This window comes from Petaurus breviceps, unplaced genomic scaffold (assembly GCF_028583685.1).
Source record: "Petaurus breviceps papuanus isolate PSGF00001 unplaced genomic scaffold, PetGlider_PUasm1.0 98, whole genome shotgun sequence".
Taxonomy (NCBI): domain Eukaryota; kingdom Metazoa; phylum Chordata; class Mammalia; order Diprotodontia; family Petauridae; genus Petaurus; species Petaurus breviceps.
Window position 1 is genome coordinate 784,384 of NW_027187460.1, and position 22,364 is coordinate 806,747.

General features: G+C 43.4%; 1 protein-coding gene across 2 annotated transcripts; it reads left to right on the plus strand.

Annotated features, from left to right (window-relative positions):
* Positions 1-10,553: 10,553 nt before the first annotated feature.
* On the plus strand, positions 10,554-22,172 carry LOC138155882 (ly-6/neurotoxin-like protein 1). 2 transcript variants are annotated; one of them, XM_069081146.1, is made up of 5 exons: positions 10,672-10,799; positions 11,452-11,536; positions 15,009-15,141; positions 15,814-15,915; positions 17,183-22,172. In XM_069081146.1, the coding sequence occupies exons 3-5, from the start codon at positions 15,087-15,089 to the stop codon at positions 17,386-17,388; spliced, it is 363 nt and encodes a 120-aa protein (XP_068937247.1). In that variant the 5' UTR covers positions 10,672-10,799; positions 11,452-11,536; positions 15,009-15,086; the 3' UTR covers positions 17,389-22,172. The 2 variants fall into 2 exon arrangements, with proteins under 2 accessions (XP_068937246.1, XP_068937247.1); XM_069081145.1 differs by lacking the exon at positions 11,452-11,536 and having other exon boundaries at positions 10,554-10,799.
* The last annotated feature ends 192 nt before the right edge of the window (positions 22,173-22,364 follow it).

The window sequence follows — 22,364 nt, forward strand, 5'->3', positions numbered from 1 at the left end:
AAGCACTTTTATGATGTCCTGAAGGCTATTTATGGATCAAAGACCCATGATGCATCTAAACCACTCAGTGTTGACAGAGCCACATTGATTAGTGATGAGGATATGATCCTGGAGAATGGACTGAACACTTCCATAGTGTTCTCAACAGACCATCATCAATCAATGCTGAAGCCATTGACCACACACCTCAGGTTGAAGTCAATGCCTCTCTAGTTGAATTTCCAACTGAGGAAGAGGCTTTGAATGCCATTAGGCTCTTCTCATGCAGCAAAGCGCCTGGTGCTCATCCTATTCCAGCTGGGATTTACAAAGCAGGGGCACCACTGGTCAAACAATGGATGAGAGGGTTTTTTTTAGGTTATATGGCAAGAGGAGGTTACCCCTCAGCAGCTAAAGTGCACCTCCATTGTCCATCTTTATAAAGGTAATGGAAATAGATTGTACTGTGATATTCACAAGGGGATCTTTGGGATCTCTTTCTTAGTCATTGCTAGCAAGATTTTTGCCAGGGTCCTGCTTAATAGGCTGATCCTTCACCTGGAAGATGGTCATTTACCTGAGATCCAGAGTGGCTTCAGAAAGGCTGAGGAAGAATTGATAATGATGTTTACTGTTGAAAATTCCAAGAGAAATGCCAGGAGCAGAACAGAGATCTATATGCAATGTTTGTCAATGTGACCAAAACCGTAATATTGTCAAGTCATGAGGGCTTGTGGAAAATTATGTAAAAATTTGGTTGTCTGTATTGTACATCAATTTCATGACAGTATGCTTACATAGGTTCTAGATAATGGATGATGCTGTCACACTTTCCCAGTCATGAGTAAAGCAAGGCTGTATGCTTGCTCCCATGCTTTTTAGCATGATGTTTTCAGCAATGTTACCAGATGCCTTCAAAAATGATGAAAATGGTATCAAGGGTAGCTATTACACTGAGGGTAAATTATTTAACTTGAAAAGGCTACAAGGAAGGAAGGAAGGAAGGAAGGAAGGAAGGAAGGAAGGAAGGAAGGAAGGAAGGAAGGAAGGAAGGAAGGAAGGAAGGAAGGAGGGAGGGAGGGAGGGAGGAAGGAAGGAAAGAAGGGAGGAAAGAAGGAAGAGAGGGAAGGCAAGAATTTGTGATAAAGATGGGTTGGGGAGAAAAGATAGGAAAAAAGCTTCATCGACTTGGAACTTTCCTCCAATCAATAATCAATCAACAAGAATGGATTAAGAGCCTTTGATAGGAGATGAGTTATGTTTGGTGCTAAGGATAAAAAAGAAAAAAAAATTAATGGTTCCTTCCCTTACATTCTTTTGGGTAAAGCAATATATGCCAAAAATATTATATACAGAATACATTTATGTTACACCTACTGTAAGGATACTTCCCTAACTTCCACTTGCACTAGGGGGCCAGGTCCCCAATATGCTGACTCTTCCCTCAAGGTTTAAGGGGAAAACCTGCTGCAGTTTCTAATATTGTTTATCATGAGCCCCAGCTGGTGTGTTCCCCATTGATTATCATCCAGAATTGCTTACTTTTTTAAAAAGGTATTTATTAATCATAAACATCAAGAACATTTGTTATGGAAACCTTCCTTCCCCCCCCCAAAAAAAAACCCAACAGAACAGAGAGTAATGTTTTCCTCTCTATATATCTCCCCTTGCACACAAAAAGAGAATCATCTCAAACTTGGGGAACAAGTGTGACCGAAAGGTAAATTCATAGGTTCTGCTTCCTATGAATTCTTTTCACCTTGAGAAGATTCCCTTAGGTATAGTCCTCTGCTGGGCACTAAGGGTTGGTACCATTGTAACATTCTGAAACTACCACTCCTGGATGGGTCTGTTTTGTCCTCAATATGCCTATATCTCTCAGCTTCTTCTTTTTTGTGTTTTTTTTTTTTGGAGGGGGGAAGGCAGGGCAATTCATGTTAAGTGACTTGCCCAAGGTCACATAGCTAGTAAGTATCTGAGGTCACATTTGAGCTCAGGTCCTCTAGACTCCAGAGTTGGTGCTCTATTCGCTGTGTCACCTAGCTGCCCCTACCCCTCAGCTTCTAATGCAAATACTAATATCAGTTACTGCCATTTCCAGGACAACTGCTCCCATCAGCAGTTGTTGGCTGAGTTCTCCAGGATATTTCAAGACCAGTATTTGCATTATGGGGATTTGTCAGTCAGTCACTCAATAAATATTAAGTACCAACTACATGCACTGTACTAAGTTCTGAGGATATAAAAAGAGGTAAAAGAGTCCCTGTTCTCAAGGACCTCACAATCTAATGGGGGAGATAATAAGCAAACGAATATGTACAAATAGGCTATATACAGGATGAATAAGAAACAATTGAGAGGGGAGGCTTTAGAATTAAGAGGGATTGGAAAAGCCTTCATGTAGAAGAGAAGATTTGAGTTGAATCTTAAAGAAAAGTCAGGGAGTCCAGAAGATGGAAATGAGGAGGAAGAGAATTCAAGGCATGGAAGACCGAAAATCCCTGCAGCTGAGAGATGAAATGCCTAATCTATGGAACAGCCAGGAGGGTAAATGCCACCTGATCAAAGAATATGTCATGGGAAGGTGTAAGAAGACTGCAAAAGTAAGAGGGTCTAGGCTATGAAGGGCATTTAATCCCAAACAGAGCATTTTGTATTTGATTCTGGAGGTGATGAGGGGCCACTGGAGTTTACTGAGCAGGGGTAAGGGTGGGGGTGACCTGTTCTTTAAGATAATCCCTTTAGTGGTTGAATGGAGGATGTATTAGGATAGGGAGAGACCTGAGGCAGAAAAGATCCACCAGCAGGCTATTAAAATAATCCAGACATGAGATGATGAGGGTCAGTACCAGAGGGGTGGCAGCATCAGAGGAGAAAAGGAGGCATTAGATATGGGGCGTAAGAGATAGTGGGGAATCGAGGATGAATTCCAGACTGTGAGCCTGAGGGAATAGGAGGATGGTGCTGCCCTGAAGAGTAATAGGGAAATTAAGAGAGTAGGGAGAGTTTAAAGGGAAAGATAATTAATTCTATTTGGGATATGTTGAGTTGACTGATGTTCTCATCTGTCAGTCCATAAAACACAGTTTCTGATGTATAATTCTAGGCATCAGGTCATGTCCCACAAGCCATTTGGCAGATGCCAATTTTTACAATGATATGTGGCATAGTTTCTACCATTCCCTTGCATAATCTACCCTGATTACTAAGTCTGGGCTCTTAAAGGTAAGATAACCCTTCTTTAGTTTCTGGTCCTAAATTGACCTCATAAACCACTTTGTTTCCAGGAGCAAATATGTATGACTCAGATGGTTTTCCTTTCTTTATACTAGAGACAGGTAGTGCAGTAACTAGGGAGCCCACAATAGTACCTACCAGGGTTGTGGTGAGGATTGAATAAGTTAATACTTGCAGAAGTGCTTGGCACAGTTCCTGATGAATAGAAGGTGCTCTATAGATTCTCATGCCCTTCCCCTTTACTGGTGAGTTCATGTTTATGTTACACATGAAAGGTGTTTTCCCTTTTTTGATCTTTATTCTTCTGGAGACTTCTCAGTGACAGGAACTGTCTGAGGTTCTGTTGATTAGATGCTGCTGCCAATCAGACAATCAATGATGTAGAGATAGGAAAGAAAGAAAAAAAAAACAACCTGAGGTTTTTTTTTTATGCTCAGAACACAGGCTTCACTGAACATAAAGTAAGTGAGTACCTTGCTCCTGATTGGAGCTACTCTATATAAGCAGGAAGAGTAAAAGGCAATTTCAAAGAGTGAAGAAGGGAAGACACATCAAAGAACAGGGCAGCAGAAGGGGAAGACCTATATCAGATAAAATAGGAAACTAACCTGTCAAACTCTAAGAAAGCAACAGTCATTATTTCAAGCTTGATTTTACTAATTCTAGATAACTACATGATATCTTCATCTTCAGCAAATGATGGTAAGAAAGTCAAGCCAGAATTTTTTTTTAGAAGGGGGAGACAGGGCATTTGGGGTTAAGTGACTTGCCCAAGGTCATACAGCTAATAAGTGTCAAGTATCTGAGGTCAGCTTTGAACTCAGGTCCTCCTGACTCTGAGGCCAGTGCTCTATTCACTGTGCTACCTAACTGTCCCCAGAAATTTTCTCATCATACCACACATTGACTGTCCTCCATGACTGGAATTCTCTCCCTCCTCATCTCTGCCTTCTGGCCTCTATAGCTTCTTTCAAATCTCTGCTAACCTCCTACCCTTCTTGACAAATTTTCAGTTTTTGACACTATCAATGACCTTCTTCTCCCTGATACTCTCCCAATTTTCATGATGGTGTTCTTCCCAGGCTCTCCTAGTTATCTGCCTATTCCTTCTCAACTTTCTTTGATGGTTCTTCTCACAGGTCATGCCCACTAACTGGTGGTGGTGCTGGTGGTTGTTGCATTTTTCAGTTGTGCCTATCTCTTTGTGACTCTATTTGGGGTTTTCTTGGTAAAGATACTGGAGTAGTTTGTCATTTCCTTCTCCAGCTCATTTTACAGATAAGGAAACTGAGGCAAAGGAGACAAAGTGACTTGCCCAGGGTCACACAGCTAGTAAGTGTCTGAAGCCAGATTTGAACTCAGGAAGATGAGTCTTCCTGACTCCAGGGCCAGCACTCTGTCAACTTCACCATCTAACTGTGGATGTTCCCAAAGGCATCATCCTGGTCCCTCTAGTCTTTTTCTTCTATACTTTCTATACAATTTTTCTTGGCTATCCTATGGATTAAATAGTTACTTCTGAGAAGTCTCAGATCTATTTACCCAGTCCTAATCTCTCTTCTAACCTCCAGTCTTGCATCTAAAACTTCCTTTTGCATATATCAACATGGACATCTCACACTCAACATGTCAAACCGGAACTCATTATCTTTTCCCCAAAACCCTCCCCTCTTCAAAGCTTCCCTGTTACTGTTGAGGGGAACTATAGTTTATTTTTATTTTTTATGTTTTCAATGACTAGTTTAATTTGAATACTAATTCCATAGGTTATAGCATTACTACTTCAAGCATTAATTATCTTTTCACTTTAAAATTAATGTATTCATTTCCTGCTAACTCTTTTCCCCCTTTTTATAGAAGTGCTAAGGAAAACATGTGATTGAGTTCCAAGCCAGGCCTTCTGTTGTGATTAAACACAGTCCCATGGCCCATCTCTGCCACAAGGAGAGTTCTTGTAAAGGTGTTGATGCTGCTCCTCTGACCTCAGCGGGCCACAATCCCAGAGCTCCTGATATTTAGAATCAAAGTCCAAAAGTCCATTACTTTCCACTGCGGAAACTTTTGACATACGGTATCAGCAAATTCTCCTGTTCTCTTGCTACTGTTGGCATACTGCCCACTGTACAACTTTCAGAATATCTGCTCCATGGCATTGGTTTGTGCTTCCAGGAAGCATACATAGCTGAACCTCAGCCCTGAGACTTCCAGTCCCTTCCTCATCCTCTACAGGCACAGGAGCAGCCAGGATCTCTTCTTTGATGATATCAAGAGCCCTGAAAATTCAGGTCTGTTGCTGGTTGATTTGCCTCCATATTCCCTTCCATTGACTTTCAATCATCTACACCATGTCCTTCAGTCCTTCTGATTTATGAGATACAATAAGCTTCATAAATTATTGACCTTCTTCCACTACAGCTTTCTTTAGAGCACAATGACTATCTATATTCAACTTAGAATTCCGAGTGTCTCCAGGTAGAATTTAAGGCCATTGGTCTCTGCTTTAAGGGGAGTTCAGTTTTCTGTGGTTTTCCATGGTAAGTAGGTGGAGAAGTGCATATGTGTTGGGCATAGAGTCAGGAAGATCTAAGGTCAAATCCAGGCTTAGACATTTACTACTAGGGTTAGAACTGGATAAATGGATCTGAGAGTTATTGGCACAGATAACTATTTAATCCATGGGATCATCCAGAGAAATAGTACAGAGGGAGAAGAGAAGAAGGACTTAGAGATTTTGGGGTTACCCACAGTTAGTGAGCATGACCTGGATGAAGAACCAGGACCAAATAGTGAGAAGCAGTGTCTAATAATAAGGAGGAAGAGAACAAGGGGAGGGCACTGTCATGGAAACTTATGAGAGCATCAAGGAGAAGAAGGTGATCTACAATGTCAAAGGCTGCAACAAGGTCAAGAAGAATAAGATTTTTCAAAAGGACAGTGGATTTGTTAAATGAGAGATCATTGGTAATATTATAGACTGTAGTTCTGGTTGAAAGATTAGGTCAGCAGTCAGACTATAGAGAGTTAAGAGTGAAAAGAAAAGGAGAAATGGTATTGATTGTATAGCACCTTCTCCAGTTACTTGGGGCAGATGGACCAAATAGTTTTTTGAGGATGATGGCACATAGGCATGTTTGAAGGGGTAGAAAGATTGTTGGAAGTTGGATTGTTGATAGGAGAGAGAAATACAGAAAAAATAGAGATAGAGACAGAAGCACAGAGATAGAGGCAGACAGAAACACAGAGAAATAGAGATACAGAGAGACAAAAAGACAGAGATGAAGAGAGATAGACAGAGACAGAAACTCAGAAGCAGAGAGAGAAAGTGTAAGTATAGATAAGACCTGATCCAATTGAAACCCACTTAGTATTAGCATGCCTTATCTTGTTATGGAAGTGTGACTCTCACTTCTAGAAGACTAAGCAGTTGAGAACAATCCAATCTTTGGCAGGTGCTACAAAGATGAAAAGATTTCTAGGAAGGTGGTTGAATGTGTCTGCTTTCTGAAGACCAACCTAACTGAGGAAAGGCTCATCACCAGAAGACTTGTCACTAAGGGATGAACACACACACGTGAGTACATGTGTATTTAAAGATATACACATGTGTATAAATGTTTACATATATACATGTATGTGTGTGTATTCAAATGGATCCAGGATCTGATCATTCTAGAAGTTTCTTCCAGTTACTATGCTGAATGCAACTCATCCATGCCTGACAATCTTGTATGACTCTCATCCACGGCCTCCCAAAAATTCACTGTAGGGGTTCCACCTAATATGCTGGAAGGCTTCACCCCTTTCTCGTGCCATCCCTGGGTACTAATGAAGCCCTCTGGCTATCTCTCCCTTTTCTCACCTGACTACTCCATCTTCCCTTCTACCATATAGATCCTTGAGGACGTCCTTACTCCTACTCTTGCTCAGAGTTCCTTGTCCGTCAGATGTTGCAACCTGTTCACCCCCACTATGTGGCACCACACCTTTGACACAGACACACATAAGCATATGCGTTTTTAAAATATGTAAGTATGTATGTGGGAGAAGCAGCTGTAGATCTCTGGTGTAGTAGAAAGAGGGATGGTCCCAGAGGCACAAGGATCTGTGGCTAATCTTTCACATGTATTGGCTGTGGGAACACCAACAAGTCACCACCTCTCACTGTCCCTAGGGCCAGTCTGCATTGTTAGAAGGAGTTTCTTCACTGGGAGGTCCTTATATCAAATGACATAATAGATTTCTTTCAAAAAAGATCCCAGGGGGCAGCTAGGTGGCACAGTGAATAGAGCACCAGCCCTGGAGTCAGGAAGACCTGAGTTTAAATCTTGACTCAGACACTTAACTCTTATTAGCCATGTGACCTTGGGCAAGTCACTGAACCCCAATTGCCCTATATTCCCCTCTCCAAAAAGGAAAAAAAAAGACCCCAGATATATAGATAGATGGAAGAAAAGAGGAGAGAGAGAGAGAAAGAGAAAGAGAGAGGGAGAGAGGGAGAGAGAGAGAGAGAGAGAGAGAGAGAGAGAGAGAGAGAGAGAGAGGAGGGGAAGGGAAGGGAAGGGAGGAAGGAAGAACAAAAGGAAAAGAAAGAGAGGGATATAGGGAGGAAAGGAAAAAGGAGGGGAAGGAGGTAGGAAGCAAGGAAGGAAAAAAGATATGCATGGATATATATCATGCATTTGGTTTAGGAATATAGCAGGCCACAACTACTCACATGATTAATATATTAAGTCTCTATGTATTAAAATGTACACCCCCCCAAGGAAACCTAGGATGGCCATCCTCCTAACAGCAAGTCAATTTTTGGGGGGAGGGAATAGGTGTCATTCCACTCTCCTTGTTATAGTCAATTATTGGTTTGTTTCCAAAACAATTTCTTCATCTATTATCTTGCTATGCCATCTCCCGAATGCTAGCTGTCTTTCCCAGTTAACAGTTCCTTGGGTTGTTAGGACCTAACCCATGACCCAGGTGATCTCAGCAGCTGTGCAGATGCCACTAGGAAAACTCCTCTCCTTTCCCAACCTACCCATAACCTATCTCCTACATTACCTCATGCTGTGACAAGCACCCCCGGGGCTGGTCCTGGGCTCCAGGACAATGGCCAGAGAGAAGAAAGGGCAAGGCCTTCGCCCTCTTTCATTTTCAGTGGGATGGAGTGACACATGCAGGATGAGCAGGAATGGAGGGCTTGTTATATACACCATGGACCTCATTTTTTTCCTATAGAAACTCATCCCTATTCTGTGGAGAACACAACTATCCTTCCAGTCAGCCCAGTTCACAACCCTGGTGTCATCCTCAACTCTTCCCCTCTATCTGGTCCTTCCCCCCACCCCATCATATCCAATCTGTCACCAAGTTTTGTTTTGCCACCTCCATGACAACTCTTGCATCTGTCCCCTCCTCACTGCTCACATCCAAGTTCTGGTCCTCAGCGCCTCGGACCAGGACGACCACGAGCGTCTCCTGACTCATCACCTCCCTCCCTCAAGTGTCCTCCTTCTCCAAACAATACTTCCTACAGTCTCCCATGTGATTTTCCTAAAACGCAGGTGCTGATGATACCATTCACCTTCTCAAGTAAACTCCGCCGAGTCCCTCAGATCTCATCCGTTCGGTATTTAAAACCTTTGGCAACCTGTTCTTGCTCTCTCTACCTTAAAGAGTCTGAGACTCTCTTACTATCCTTCAGCCAAACTGGACTCATAAACAGCTCTCTGTCCTGTATCCTTGCCTTTGGACTCGCTAGTTTCCGTGACTCATCTGAGCTGGCCCCCGCGCCTGGAAGGCACTCCTTCCACACCCTGCCTCTTAGCCAAGGTCAACTCAAGTACCGCCTTCTGCATGAAGCCTCTCCATGCCCCCAAACCACTGGTGTCTTCCCTCCCCAAATTACCTTATATATCTGTATGTGTCTGTATTCATATACAGATACATTTATGATATACTTACTTATGAACATATACATATATTTACAATATAAATATACACACATACTTACAATATAAACATATACATGTACTTCTAATAGAAATATATCCATATACTTATAATTTAAATATATACATGTATTTATAATTTATATGTCTACCTATATTAACAATATAAACTATACATATATTTATGTATAAGATATGCATATATACAAGATATATATACATATGTTTATATATGATATGTATATATACAAGATATATACAGATGTTAATTGTATGTACATATATTTTAATACACATTTATGCATATAGTTATACATATAAGTATCTAGTTTAAAATATACATCTATGCTGTCTTGCCCATAAGAGTGTAAGCTCAGGTCTATTTCATTTCTGTCTTTATATGCCCAGCACCTAGCCCATACATTATTGGGCACATATTAGGTGTGTAACAAATGAATATTGATTGATTAATAATTAGAGAGAACTTCTAAATAGGTGAGATTGGAGATCAATTTGGGTGTTTCTGAGATTTTCCTGCTTGGTTTCAATGCCTACAAGTTTAGCTGAGTCCTTGAATTCATGAATCAAGAAGAATAATATATTATTTAATTTGAAGAATGATGTGAGAGGATGTACACAAATACACATGTACATATAAAATGTGTGTGTGTGTGTGTGTGTGTGTGTAAAATACACTGTAAAAAATGCAGAATTGTAAATCGAATATTGGAAAATACCAGGAGGTATTATTTACCCGGCATTGGCTGCCCCACCCCACTCCCATGCCAGGATGCTCTCCCGAAACCAGAGTTTTACAGTCTCCAGCTTCCTGTAAGCTTAGCTAAGGCACTAATCATAGCAGCTAGCATCTGTAGAGAGCTTTAAGGTTCTGAAAGCACTGTGCGTGTACTATCCCATTTGATCCTCATAACAATCTTGGGGTGCAGGTATTATTATCCCCATTTTATACATAAGAAAACCCAAACTGGGAGAGGTCCAAAGACTCTCCCAGAAGCTCACAGCAGCAAGTTAAATCTCCAAGGCAAAATTCAAACTCAGTTGTTCTTGATTCTAAATCCAGCACTGGGGACAAAGAAAAGATATGAGCTATCTTCAGAGGAAAGACAGTGGGATAATAATAGCATCTCTTCACAGGTTAGTCGGGAGGCTCAGATGAAGGAATATTCGTAGGACTTAGCGCGGTGCCTGGAGCGTAGTAGGCACCATAAATGTTGGTCCCCTTCTCTTCCCTCTGTGCTCTGAGGGTCTTCCAAGCTCTGACACCCTCTCGTGCTCCAGCACCCCTCCTCCCAAATCTGCTGCTGTTTCTGGGACTTTCCTTACTGAATAGTGGGCATCCGGGTGGCACTGGGAAGCACACGCTTGAAGCCTATAAAATCTTAGAGTCCTATGCCTACCATACACGGACTCCCTTCTCTGCCCGCCCCCAGCTGTCATTCAGATCCTGTGGCCCCGCCTAGAGCTGTAGGAGTGTGGAAATGGGCTGGGGCAAGTGCCGGGGCCAGTGTGGGGTGCCTTAAAGTCTCCAATCCTGGTCGCTGTCCAGAGGAGTCAGACCTCCAGAAGGGAATCACAACATTCATAGGGACCGCAGTAACTCCTGCAGCAACAGAGCAGGACGTGAGTGGGGGAGGCTGGGGAGGGGAAAGGGAGCTAAGGCAGCTGGGAACCCGAGGGGGGCAGTGGGTTCATCTGCATGGGGTCGGGATGGGGGAGAGGAGAGGAAGCCGGGAGGGAAAGGGTGTCCAGGTCAGGCAAGGATAGGGGAAGGGCTGTCAATGGAGTCATGTAATCTGACCTACCCGGTCTCCTCTGCTGCCTAGATTAGCCCCCAATCTTATGCCCCTTCCTTCTTTCCCTTAAGCCAGTGTCACCCTTCCCCCTACAGCCCCTCACCGCTTTCCATTGCATCTCCACCTCCAGAATGCTCCTCCTCCCAGCATCCTTCTCCTCCCACCAAAGATCTCCCTTCCACAGGGCTTTCTCTCCTTCTTCAGTGTCTACCTTGTCTTCCTCTAGCCCCCTCAAGGACTCTTCCCAACCAATATTTCCACAGTCTTTGTAGGAGCTCTCCTTTTCAGTCCCCCCCTCCCAACTCAGTACTCCTCTCCTCACCTTCTCTTCAGTTTCTGGAGGCTGGCCTAGGTTTTTGGGTGGCAAGAGGGTGACTCATCTTGATGATATGATCCCTATGAATTCTTAATGTTTCCAGATTGGAAAAACATACACCCCACCACACCCACCTAAAGACTTCGGTGATCTATCCCCACAGGCCAGTCTCCTTTTTGAAATTCGCATGAAAGTAACTCAGCCAGGATTCCCGAGTGAGGGTACCAATATACAGATTTGGACAAAAAGTGGGTGCCTTAGAACAGGCTTTTCTCCATTACACACTTAAGATGTTATTCCTGTATTTAACCATAATCTCTCTTGATGCATTGGAGTTCTCTTTTCAGAGTGGAAACAGAAATGTTTTAACAATAGTGCTGTATTCTTATAGTTTGAGGGAAACTATTATTCTGGATCTGATTCTCACCCCAAAAGAAGAACTGAGAACTGGAATAATGGAAATCATGGGAAATGGGAGGAGCAGATTTCAAAAGGTTTGGAGAAAGGTTGAGTAGGAACCCACAGGGGAAGTCAGCCCAGGAAGAGTTGGTAAGATTTGAAGAAAGACAAGCTATTCTGATGAAGAAGAAAAAGGTGAAATATCTAAATTAAGGTTTCTAAACTTGGATAGATTTCAGAAGGTCTGTGACTATTTTTTAAAAAAGATTTTTATAACTAATGTGTTTCCTTTGTCCTCGTAAGTATTTTATTTCATACATTTAAAAGCGTTATGGTCTGTAGGCTTCCCCAGATTGCCACAGATGACCATGATACAAAAATAGTTAAGTATCCATGATCTACAGATACTATTGTGGGTGCACAAGGAGCTAATTAGCCAACTCAGATGTTTAAAAGACATACAAGATGGAGGCAAGGGTGGGTAATAAAGCCATGGTTCTGATACCAGTAATGATGGCTGTCAAAGAAAGGGCTAAGGACAACAAAAGTGGTATTTTGGAGGCTTTTAAAAAACATATATCAGGGGAAAGGCAGAAGGGAGAGTGGGGTAATGAAAACCAACAGTAGGAAGAAGGTGGAATAATTCAATTTTTATTTTGCCTCTGATATCTCTGCCAAGGTGAATGACCTCTGGAATGGAAAGAGGACAAAAATAGCCAGTTGAGAGTCTATTCCCCAGATAAGTAGGGAAATTGTAAGAAAGCTTTTCTGTGAGTCTCTAGGCCCACACAGATGACATCCCAGAGGACTGAACTGGTGGGTGGATTTGAGAAGCCATTGTAAGTGGCCAACCAAAGATCCCTGTTAACAGGAGATGTACAGCAGAACTGGGAAAGTGCCAATGTCCCAAAATTTCAAAAAGAATAGACATTGTAATCTGTAAAACTCTAAGCAAGTGAGCACAACTTTGATTCCTGGCTAAGTTCTAAAACATATTATTAAAGGGATGACTTGAAAAAGAAGAGCCAACCTGACTTCATCAAACACAGGTCATGCCAGATAACTTCATTTCCATTTTCTGCCAGGGTAGACTGGTAGATTAGGGGAGTTTTTTAGATTCAGTTTGCCTGGATTTCCAACACTCATTTGACCAAGTCTATCAAGTTATTATTGTGGACAAGATGGAAAGATAGGGGGTGACAGACAGTATAATTAAGTGAATTCAAAACCAGCTGAAAGGCTAGATGCAAAGGATGATGATTCCGTGTGAACTTGGTAGGGAGCTTCTGGAACGCTTCCAGCATCTTGTCTTGGCTCTTGCTGTCTGATTCTGTTTTCGATTACTTTGATGAAGGCACAGATAGATAGTTACCAAATTTGCACATAGTACAAAGTTAAAAGGGATTGCTAGTTTGATAGATGACAGTCAGGGCATAAACTATTCCATAAAGGCTAGAAGACTAGACCAAACCCAAAGTGATTAAAATTAATGGGGAGAGATATAAGCCTTAGAGAGGCAGTTTGGAGTAGAGGATAGTATGGTGGCCTTAGAGTCTGGCAGACAGGGGTTCAAATACCACTTCTGACATTTGTTAGCTTTGTGAACATGGGCAAGTCATTTAACCTCCATGGGACTTAGGCCTAACCTTAAACATGTGTTTACTCAATTATGAGCAGATTTCAATCTATGTGTGTAGCCCCCAAAGAGACTACCTTCTTTTTTCAGTTGTGATCAACTCTTTGTGATCCCTTTTGGGATTTTCTTGGCAAAGACACTGGAATGGTTTGCCATTTCCTTCTCTAGCTCATTTGTCAGATGAAGAAACTGAGGCAAACAGGGCTAAGTGATTTGCCCAGAGTCACACAGCTAGTAAGTGTTTGAGGCCAGATTTGAACTCCAGTCTTCCTGACTCCAGGCCTGGCAGTCTATCCATTGTGCTACCTAGCTGCCCCGAAGAGACTATGGGTCAGTCTGATAATCCTGAAAGAGACTATAGATTGGTATCATCACATACTGACATGACATAAATATAAAGCATTACACTTGGGTGCCAAAATCAACTTGATAAGTACATGGTAGAGGAAGTATGGTAGAGAATCATTTGTCTAGTGGATTGTAAATCCAGTATGAGTCAATATGATGTATTCCTCACCCCACCAAAAGAAAAATGTAATTTTAAGCAACACTGAGAGGAACAGATCCAGGACTAGGGAGGTGATAGGCATGTACTGTGCCCAAGTCAGACCGCATTTGAAGTTATTGTCTTTGGTTCTGGGGACCATATATTAGGGAGATCATCTATAATCTGGAGAATGCCCAGAGGAAGGTGACCAGGATGGTAAGTGGTTTCAAGGTCATACTTTATGAAGACTGGTTGAAGGAGTGGGGAATATTTAGCATGAAGAAAAGAAGAATCAGTGGGTATGGAGCATGAGAGCAATTTTCAAGTATTGGAAGGTATATCATATGGAAGAAGGAATAGACTTGCTCAGTCTAGCCCCAAAGGGTATAACTAAGAGACAAGATGGATAGAACTTGAAGAAACAGACTAAGGTTTAATGTTAAGAAATATTCCTAATGATTAGAGCTGTCCAAAAGTGACATGATCTTCCTTGGATGATAAGGGGTTTCCACCATTCGGTGTCTTCAAGTGAAGACTGATTGGCCATTGAACAAGGATCACAATCAATGACCATTCAGTCTACACTTGAAGACATGGAATGGTAGGAAACTCACTATCAGTTCAGGTATGGATTACACTGGGCAGCTAGTTGGTGCAAATGGAAAGAATGCCAGGTCTGGAGTTAGGAAGACTCATCTTCATGAGTTCAAATCTGGCCTTAGATATTTACAAGCAGTGTGACCCTGGGCAAGTCACTTAGCCCTCTTTGCCTCAGATACTTCATCTGTAAAATGAGTTGGAGAAGGAAATGGCAAACCACTCCAGTTTCTTTGCCAAGAACACCTTAAATGGGGTCATGAAGTGTCAACAGACAATGGAGATTTAAATCCTTGTTTCAAAGTCGGGCTTGCTATTTATTGTCTATATGACCTTGGGCAAATTGTGCAACTTCTCTGGACCTCAGTTTCCTCATACGTAAGATGAGAGGAGTCTTTCTATCCCTAAATGTCCTAATTCTTGGCTGGAATATTCAAAGAAAGCCTCCCTGTAGGCCTTGGGCCTTGGAGGAGGATTTTGACAAACATGGGGAAAATGGGGAAGGGAATGAACAGAAATGGGAATGCATTAGGGTTGGTGATGAAGACATCTACAGAACAGTCATTAAGCTCCCTATAAGTTCCTTCTTCTTGCTCCCTAGGTGGAAGAATCTTGCCTGTGGCTACCACTTCCTGCTCCAGCTCAACACCACCCTCCACATTCCCCCTCACTTTCAACCATGAGGTCCTTTTTAGTTATGTTTCTTATAGCCATCATCATGACCAAGCAGCTTGGTAAGCGGGATGGACAGATCGACTTCCAGGTGGGGTGGATGAGATGTTTAGAAGTGGACAAGAAGGTTATATGCTAGGATTCTGACCCCTCCCACCTTAGCTCATTTTGGTGACTCCTTCCCAAAAAAGGATGCCAAGAATCTAGGGTGTTTTCCTTTGGATCAACATCAGGGAAAACTTCCCAATAATTAGAGAAGTCTCAAAGGGGAATGAGCTGCCTCAGGAAATAGTGAGCTCCCCATCATTAGAGTTCACATGGAGGTGGAGGATTACTTGTCAAGGATGTTATGGAGGGAATTGGGCCAGATCCCTCTGAAGTCTCAACTTTTTTTGTGTTTTGTTTTGTTTTTTAATTATGGGAAAAGTACCAGTTCTAGGTCCTTGATGGGGTGGTGAGGGAAGGAGAAGTATAGAATACAAGATGGGCATTGCCATTTAGCTGGGGATATTGGGGATTGTGATGGAAAAAATCTGCCCAAGGGCTCTCTCTCTGATGGGAACAACTGGGGCCAGAGCCCTAAAGTACCCTAAAGTAAAGAAGGAAACATCTTTCCCATTCTCAGGTCAGGCTGGGTCTAGGCAGAAGAGAGGTGAGATGGGGGCATACTGGAGAGAATTGCTTCCAGTGACTGATCATCTGTGACACTGTGGTTTCTATCTGACCTCTTTCAGCCCAAGCCCTGGATTGTCATGTCTGTACAGCTAATGATAATGACTGCTCCAACCCAGTTCATTGTCCAGGGTTAGCCATCTACTGCAAGACTGTTCGAGCCTGTAAGTTACCCTTGATTCTCCTTAAGGAAGCTGGAGGTAGGGTTAATGAGACTAAGCATTTATATAGTACCTTCTATGTGTTAAGTACTTTTACAAATATTATCTCATTTGAGCTTCATGACAACCCTGAGAGGTAGGTGTTATTATGACACTCATTTTACAGTTGAAGAAACTTGAGGCAAACAGGTTAAGTGACTTGCCCAGGGTCACACAACTCCTGAGTGTCTGAAGCAGGATAAGAAACTAGACTGAATGAGTCAATGAACAAGGAGAGAGTAAAACAAGGATCCTCAGTGAGGTGGGGGGGGCAAAGCAGTAGAAGGAGGGATGGAGAGAGAACAGTAGATAATGTGAAGAGAGTGAGTTTGATCTTTGAAAAAACTTTTTTGTCTAAGATATCAGGAATATTATTAATTATAGTGCTAATGATATTATCTAAAGCAGGCCTTGTGTCCTCAAGACCTCAGGTTCCCCATCCCTGAATTCTAAAGTGAGTTGAGTTTATGGGGCTTAAGGGACTGATCTCTGGATTTAGAATTCTAAAATCTGGGCTTGTTACTTACTGGCTCTGTGACTTTGCACAAGTCACTTAAGGTCTCTGGGCTCCAGTTTCTTTATTTATAAAATGTGGGATTTGGACCAGATGGTCTCAAAGACCCAAGTTCCTATTCTCAGTTGTCTGGGTTCTGATCCACATTTTCTTGACTTGAGAGATTCTTAGTTTGTGTACTGGTTGGATTGGGTAACTTCTAAGGGCCTCTTTAATGAGATTCTAGTTAGCTGCATCAGATTGGGAGACCCTGAACAGTGAACAGGGGGTTTGGAAATTTACTCCCTTGACAGACAGGGAACCAGGGAGAGGAGGCCCAGGAAGGGGTTGAGCCTGAGAGAGAAAACATGAACTCTAGTCTGAGAGTTACGTGTCACAATGATCTTGAGATTGGTCAGTGGGTAGAATACCATGGGGGACCAAAGTGGCTGTGTCATGGTTGGGGAAAGCAAAGGCAGCTGCTTAAAGCGAAAAGTCAATCATACAATTCAATGTAATGAGCATTTATTAAACACTTTGCACGTTCTAGACTGTGAGCTCTGCCCTAGTAGCTCAGAGATGAAAAATCATACCTTCTGCCTTCAAAGAGTCTACAGTCTAAAAGGCAGAGAGGGAACATGTGCACAAATAAATTTGATATGAAGAATGGGATGTTGCAGTTATCTAACAAGGGACCTGTTTGCTTATTGACTCTTCTTTCACTCTGCTTGTGTTCAGACTCTCCAGCTGTGGTCTACAAGTCCTGTGCGGCCAGCTGCACCAAGGATGCCGTGGAGGAAATCCAGATAAAACAAAATGCCAAGGTGTCCTGTTGCCAGGCAGACCTGTGCAATGGAGCTGCCTCCTGGACCCCGGGCTCCTCAGGCCTCGTCCTCACTGGGCTCCTCAGCATCTTCTGGGGTCTGTTTGCTCTTGGCCTCTGAGCTATACCAGCAGACAGACAGGTGAATAAATGGACTTCCCTCCCCTCCTTTGGACCTACAGCTCAGCCTGGCTCCCAGGTGAGAGAGGGAGACTGTGCTTCCATCCTCCCTTTATCACTAGGCCCCACACAGAGCACTGGGCTGTTCCAGCCCTCCCTCCATCACTTACCACCCCCCTACTGGTGTGTCTCTATTTGAACCCTGATTTTCCTGTCAGTAGAATAGACCTGGTAATCTTCCAGATACCTGGGGGTGAGGGTGGAGGATAAATCTTATGATTAGATTTTGATTTGGAAGGGAATCACAAAATCCCAGACTGAAAAGGGACCGAAGAGGGCATCTCATGTAACCTTCATTTGAGCAGCAATCCTCTCTATGATATCCGTGACAAGCTTTCATCCAGAGTCTGCTTGAAGAATGCCAGTGACGGGAAACTCACCGCCGTCTAGGTATCCCATTCCTCCTTCAGAGAGCTCTTGTTGGTATGAGGCCAAATCTCCCTCTCGGAAATTTCTAGGCCTGGTTGTTAATTTTGCTCTCTAGAACCAAGAAGAATCTGTCTTCCACATGATAGGCTTCACCTATTTGAAGACAGTTACCATTTCCCTTCCTCCTCTACCCCTGTAAACCTCTTCCTTTACAAGCTACACCCCCCACCCCCAGTCCCTTCAACCAGTCCTTGCATGGCAGCGGACCTCATAAATCATCCCATTTTAGCCTCTCCTTTGTAGGAAATCCTTGCTCATCTAATACAAGTAGGAAGTGGCAAAGGTAAGATTTGAACCCAGGTTCTTTGGCTTCAAATCTAGTAGTCTTTCCACTGCACCACAGTTTGTTCTCTTTGCTGTGGAAGAAACCCCAGTCTCTGGCCCCCTTCCAGGTGGCTTTCCAATTACTTTGGGGATTCAGGAATAGCTTACAAATGCCTGAAGGGAAGGAGAAGAAAAAGCTCTTGGATCCCTCTTGCCCACGGGGGGTGGGGGGGGGGGGGGGGGGGGGGGCGGTGTGTGTGACAAATACAGAACTCTACCAGCTGCTCTTGGACTGGCTCTACCCCCACAGTCTCAAATGTTTATTGGTCTGCCAGATGTCACCCCAGGCTCTTTCTACAAAAGGAAAAACAGCCAGGCTGGCATTGGCTCTGGAAGGGAATCTCTGGAGGGAGGGCAAGGGAACAGAACACTTGGGGCTTTTTTTAGCTGCTGGGTACAACTCTGGGCTGGGAAAACATGGCCCCTGCCCTCAGGGCATCCCTCCCTGCTCCTCCTTCAGTGTGAGAGGGTAAACACGACTGGCGGTTTGAGTTACCTCTTCAGAGGAGGAAGAGGCCAGCTAAAACAGCCCAATCACTCTCCAGGCAGACTTACCACCCTCTGGCTACAGATTTGAGGGCCTAAGGGCTCAGTGGCCCCCCTTCCTATCATCTGCCTGTGAGGAGGTTGGTAGCATGTTTCATCATCTGTCTTCTGGAGTCAAAGATCCCCTCATCTTTTTTTACAGCTGAGGAAACTGAGGCCCAAAGAAGGGAAGAGGCTTGCCCAAGTTTACAAATAGCTAAATAGTAAATAGCAGAGCATGGACGTGAACCTAGGTGAAGCAGTGGAGTTTTCTGAATGCTGCCTCTGGTACTAACTGTATGAATCTGGGCAAGTCACTTCACCTCTGTCTGCCTCAGTTTTTTTCACCTGTAAAATGGGGATAATAATAGCATTTAACTCCCACGGTTGCTGTGAGGATCAAATGATATCAGATTTGTAAAGCACTTAATGCAGTGCCTGGTATACAGTAGGTACTATATAAATGCTTGTTTCTTTCCTTCTGACCCCAAATTCAAGATTCTCTACACTTTGTCTTTTATTTCTGGAAAGGAGCTTGGTGGTCATATGTAAGGCTCCCCTCACCCCCCCTCCCACACACCCCCCCCATCTATTGAGGTCAATGGTACATCCTCTAGAGGTTTGGCTGGGATGAATTAGGGAGGGGAGGTCCTAATAATCAGATCCATCCAAATAATGGGCTGCTTTTAAAGTCAGAAGAGCTGACAAGCCCTTATCAGGGAGGGAAGCTTGCTCAGGTACCAGTTGGATTAGGTACACTCTGATCACAGGATCATCACAGAGCAGAAAAGGACCTGAAAAGCCATCTTTTACAACCCTTTCCTTTTACCCATGAGGAAACTGATTGCCCTAGAGGTCAGTGCCTTTCACATAGTAAGCGCTAAAGACAGGTTTTTAACCCAGGGGCCTCTAATTCTAGAATCAGTACTCTTTCCTCTATATTATGCTTCAGCTTTTGAGGTACTGTGGCCAAGGCTTGTAAGGGAAACCATTCCCCTCTACCAATGGCGCAGCTCTGAGAAGTCTGGCCCCTGCTCTCAACCCTATCCCTGATATTTGAGTCATGTTCATGCCAGCTAAACCATCCTTCCCTTAATCCTCTCTCATCCCACCTACTTCTGTTCCTATAAACTCAGTATTCACACAGACCATTCGTTCTTCATGCTTGGAATGCATGGACTCTCTATGTCCTCCAGGGGAAATCCTTGTCAGTCAAGGCCTAGAGGGAGGTGCATCCTCCCAGCTCTAATGCTTGAGATCTGTGTGAGCCTGGGTACCTGGAAAGACTTGTATGAACAGATACAAAGTGAAATAATCAGAACCAGGAAAACACTGTACATAGTAACAGTGACATTGTGTGATGTGTAAGCCTGGGTAAATCATTTCAATCTTCTGGGCCTTGGTTGCCTTCCCCGGAAAAATAAAGGGAATAGACTAGATCTCTTTCACCTGTAACATCCTAAGTGAGATCCTTCCTAGGTTCTGCCCCCACCCCATGCTCAACTTTAATCCCCTCTCAGCTGAAAGTGTTGTGGCTCTCCTCAGATTTCTCCTGGAGTGTTTGCCTCTCCTTTCACTCTATCCCGTTCTATTCCTCTGTGTACCTCTTATGTCCTCCTCAGTAAACTTCAGGGCAAGCATGTCACTTTTTCATCTCTGTACCCACATCATGATTTGTGCACAATAGGTGTTTAATATATGTTTGTTAAATATAGAGAAAACACCCAGGAAAGAAGCCACACCCTTGCAGATAGCCTTTCATCTTCTGCCTGAATACCCCCAGGAACGGGGAGATCTAGTCATCCTAAATCTGTCTGGTTCATTATTAGTCACTAGCCTGAAGCCTCCCTGGTCTACCCAGTCCAAAGTGCTCCTACCCGCTTTGGAACTCTCCAAAAATCCTGTTGAATATGATAATCATAATAATGTTAAAATAATCATTCATATGTTTGAGAGGCAATGGGGTGTAGTGGAAAGAATACTGAATGGGGAATCTGGAGATGCCCTTACTTCCCTGCTCATTTGTTGGCAGCCACATCCCCTTAATCTGCCCATCCTCCTCCTAATGAGAGTCTCTGATCATGACCTTTATTCAGAAACCTTCAATGACTTCCCATTATTGAGAGGATAAAAATTAACTCCCGATGTCATTCAAGGTTCACCACTGGCTGGCTCCCATCTACACACTCTGCCAGGATCCCTGTTTACTTCTCTTCCCTTGCTCTATATTCCAGAGACACTGGGCAACCCTTCACCCCTTGTTCTTAGCCTGACAGTCTACATCTCTCTGTATCTGTCCATTATCTCCATCTGTTGAAGACCCTTTCCTTTCACCTTTCATGGTGAAATTCAGATGCCAATTCAGATGCCGCCTCTTCCGTGACTCCCCCCTCCCCCGCCACCTTCTATCTAGATCACGTTGTCCCTGACAATTCTCTTTCTTTTCCTCTGTCTTCACTCTCTCATGCTTGAATTGGGACCCAAACGGAAGAGAATGGCAGACCAGCCCCAAGAATCTCTTTCCCAAGGGTAGAAATCTATTAATCCCATTAAGGGAGGAAGAACCAGGCTGGGTGTCTGCAGGTACAGTCTCAGCCTGTCTCCTAGATTTTTCTCTGGCCCATCCCTGTCCCAAACTGGAGCTCAGGTGAACTTTGTAGATGCTACAACCAAAAAAAAATGAAGCTAGACAGATTTGAGAGATTTTGTATTTGGATAAACACAGAGTTATGTATGCATGGGGGATTTCTTGGGGAGACCAATACTTCCTAATTACAATCTAATCCCAGTTTAACTACCACCTCCTCTCAGAAGGCTCCTCCCTTCTTCAGTTGGTTTTGATCTACCCCTGGGAGCCCACCAAACATTTTTGTGCATCTTCTTATGGATCCACCATGAATTATTGATGTAGGTGTATGAGTACATCCCAGCTGAGGATTCTCATTGGCCTTCCTCCTCAGGAGAAAGAGAAGAGTCATTAGGAAGGCTCCCCCAGGGTATGCTGGTACACTTAGCTCATCCATGAACTAAGTATGCCAATGACTATCGAGTTTACCAGTTATCTGCTATTCTAGCATGTCCTATACTAGACTGTACGCTCCATGAGGCCGGGCACTCTGTCTCGCAGTATGTGTGTCAGACAGAGCTCTTGGGTTTGGAGTCAGAAGACCCGGATGCCACTCTGGCCTCCATTTGTCTGACTCCTCATTGCCATCTTGTCTTTCTTAGCCTCAGTATCCTCACCTGTAAAATGAGGACAGTAACCCTTGCACTGCCTACCTCACAGAGCCATTATAAGGATCAAATGAAACATATAACAAGCATTTTGTAAACCTTAAAGCTTATATAAATGTCAAATATTATCTAAAGTTTGTATTACTCTGAATACCTATTATAGTATTCTTCATACATGAAGTGATGAATAAATATTTGCTGAATTCTAAGAAACATTGTCCTATGTCTGATTCATCCTCCGTACTTATTTGGGCAGTGTATAATGGAAAGAGTGTTGGATTTCAAGTCAGAAGGCCTGAGTTCAAATCTGGTCTCTGCTACTAACTACTCCATGACCTGTAGGTAGGTGGCACAGAGGAGAGTGTTCTGGACCTGGAGTCAGCAAGGCCTGAGTTCAGATCCAAC

Bases quoted from the DNA above. Each gene is read 5' to 3' on its own strand.
- LOC138155882 (XM_069081145.1), top strand. From the start codon at position 10,569: ATGCCTACCATACACGGACTCCCTTCTCTGCCCGCCCCCAGCTGTCAT. The intron at 10,800-15,008 runs GTGAGTGGGGGA...CTTGCTCCCTAG, and splicing joins CTGCAGCAACAGAGCAGGAC to GTGGAAGAATCTTGCCTGTG. The intron at 15,916-17,182 runs GTAAGTTACCCT...GCTTGTGTTCAG, and splicing joins CTGCAAGACTGTTCGAGCCT to ACTCTCCAGCTGTGGTCTAC.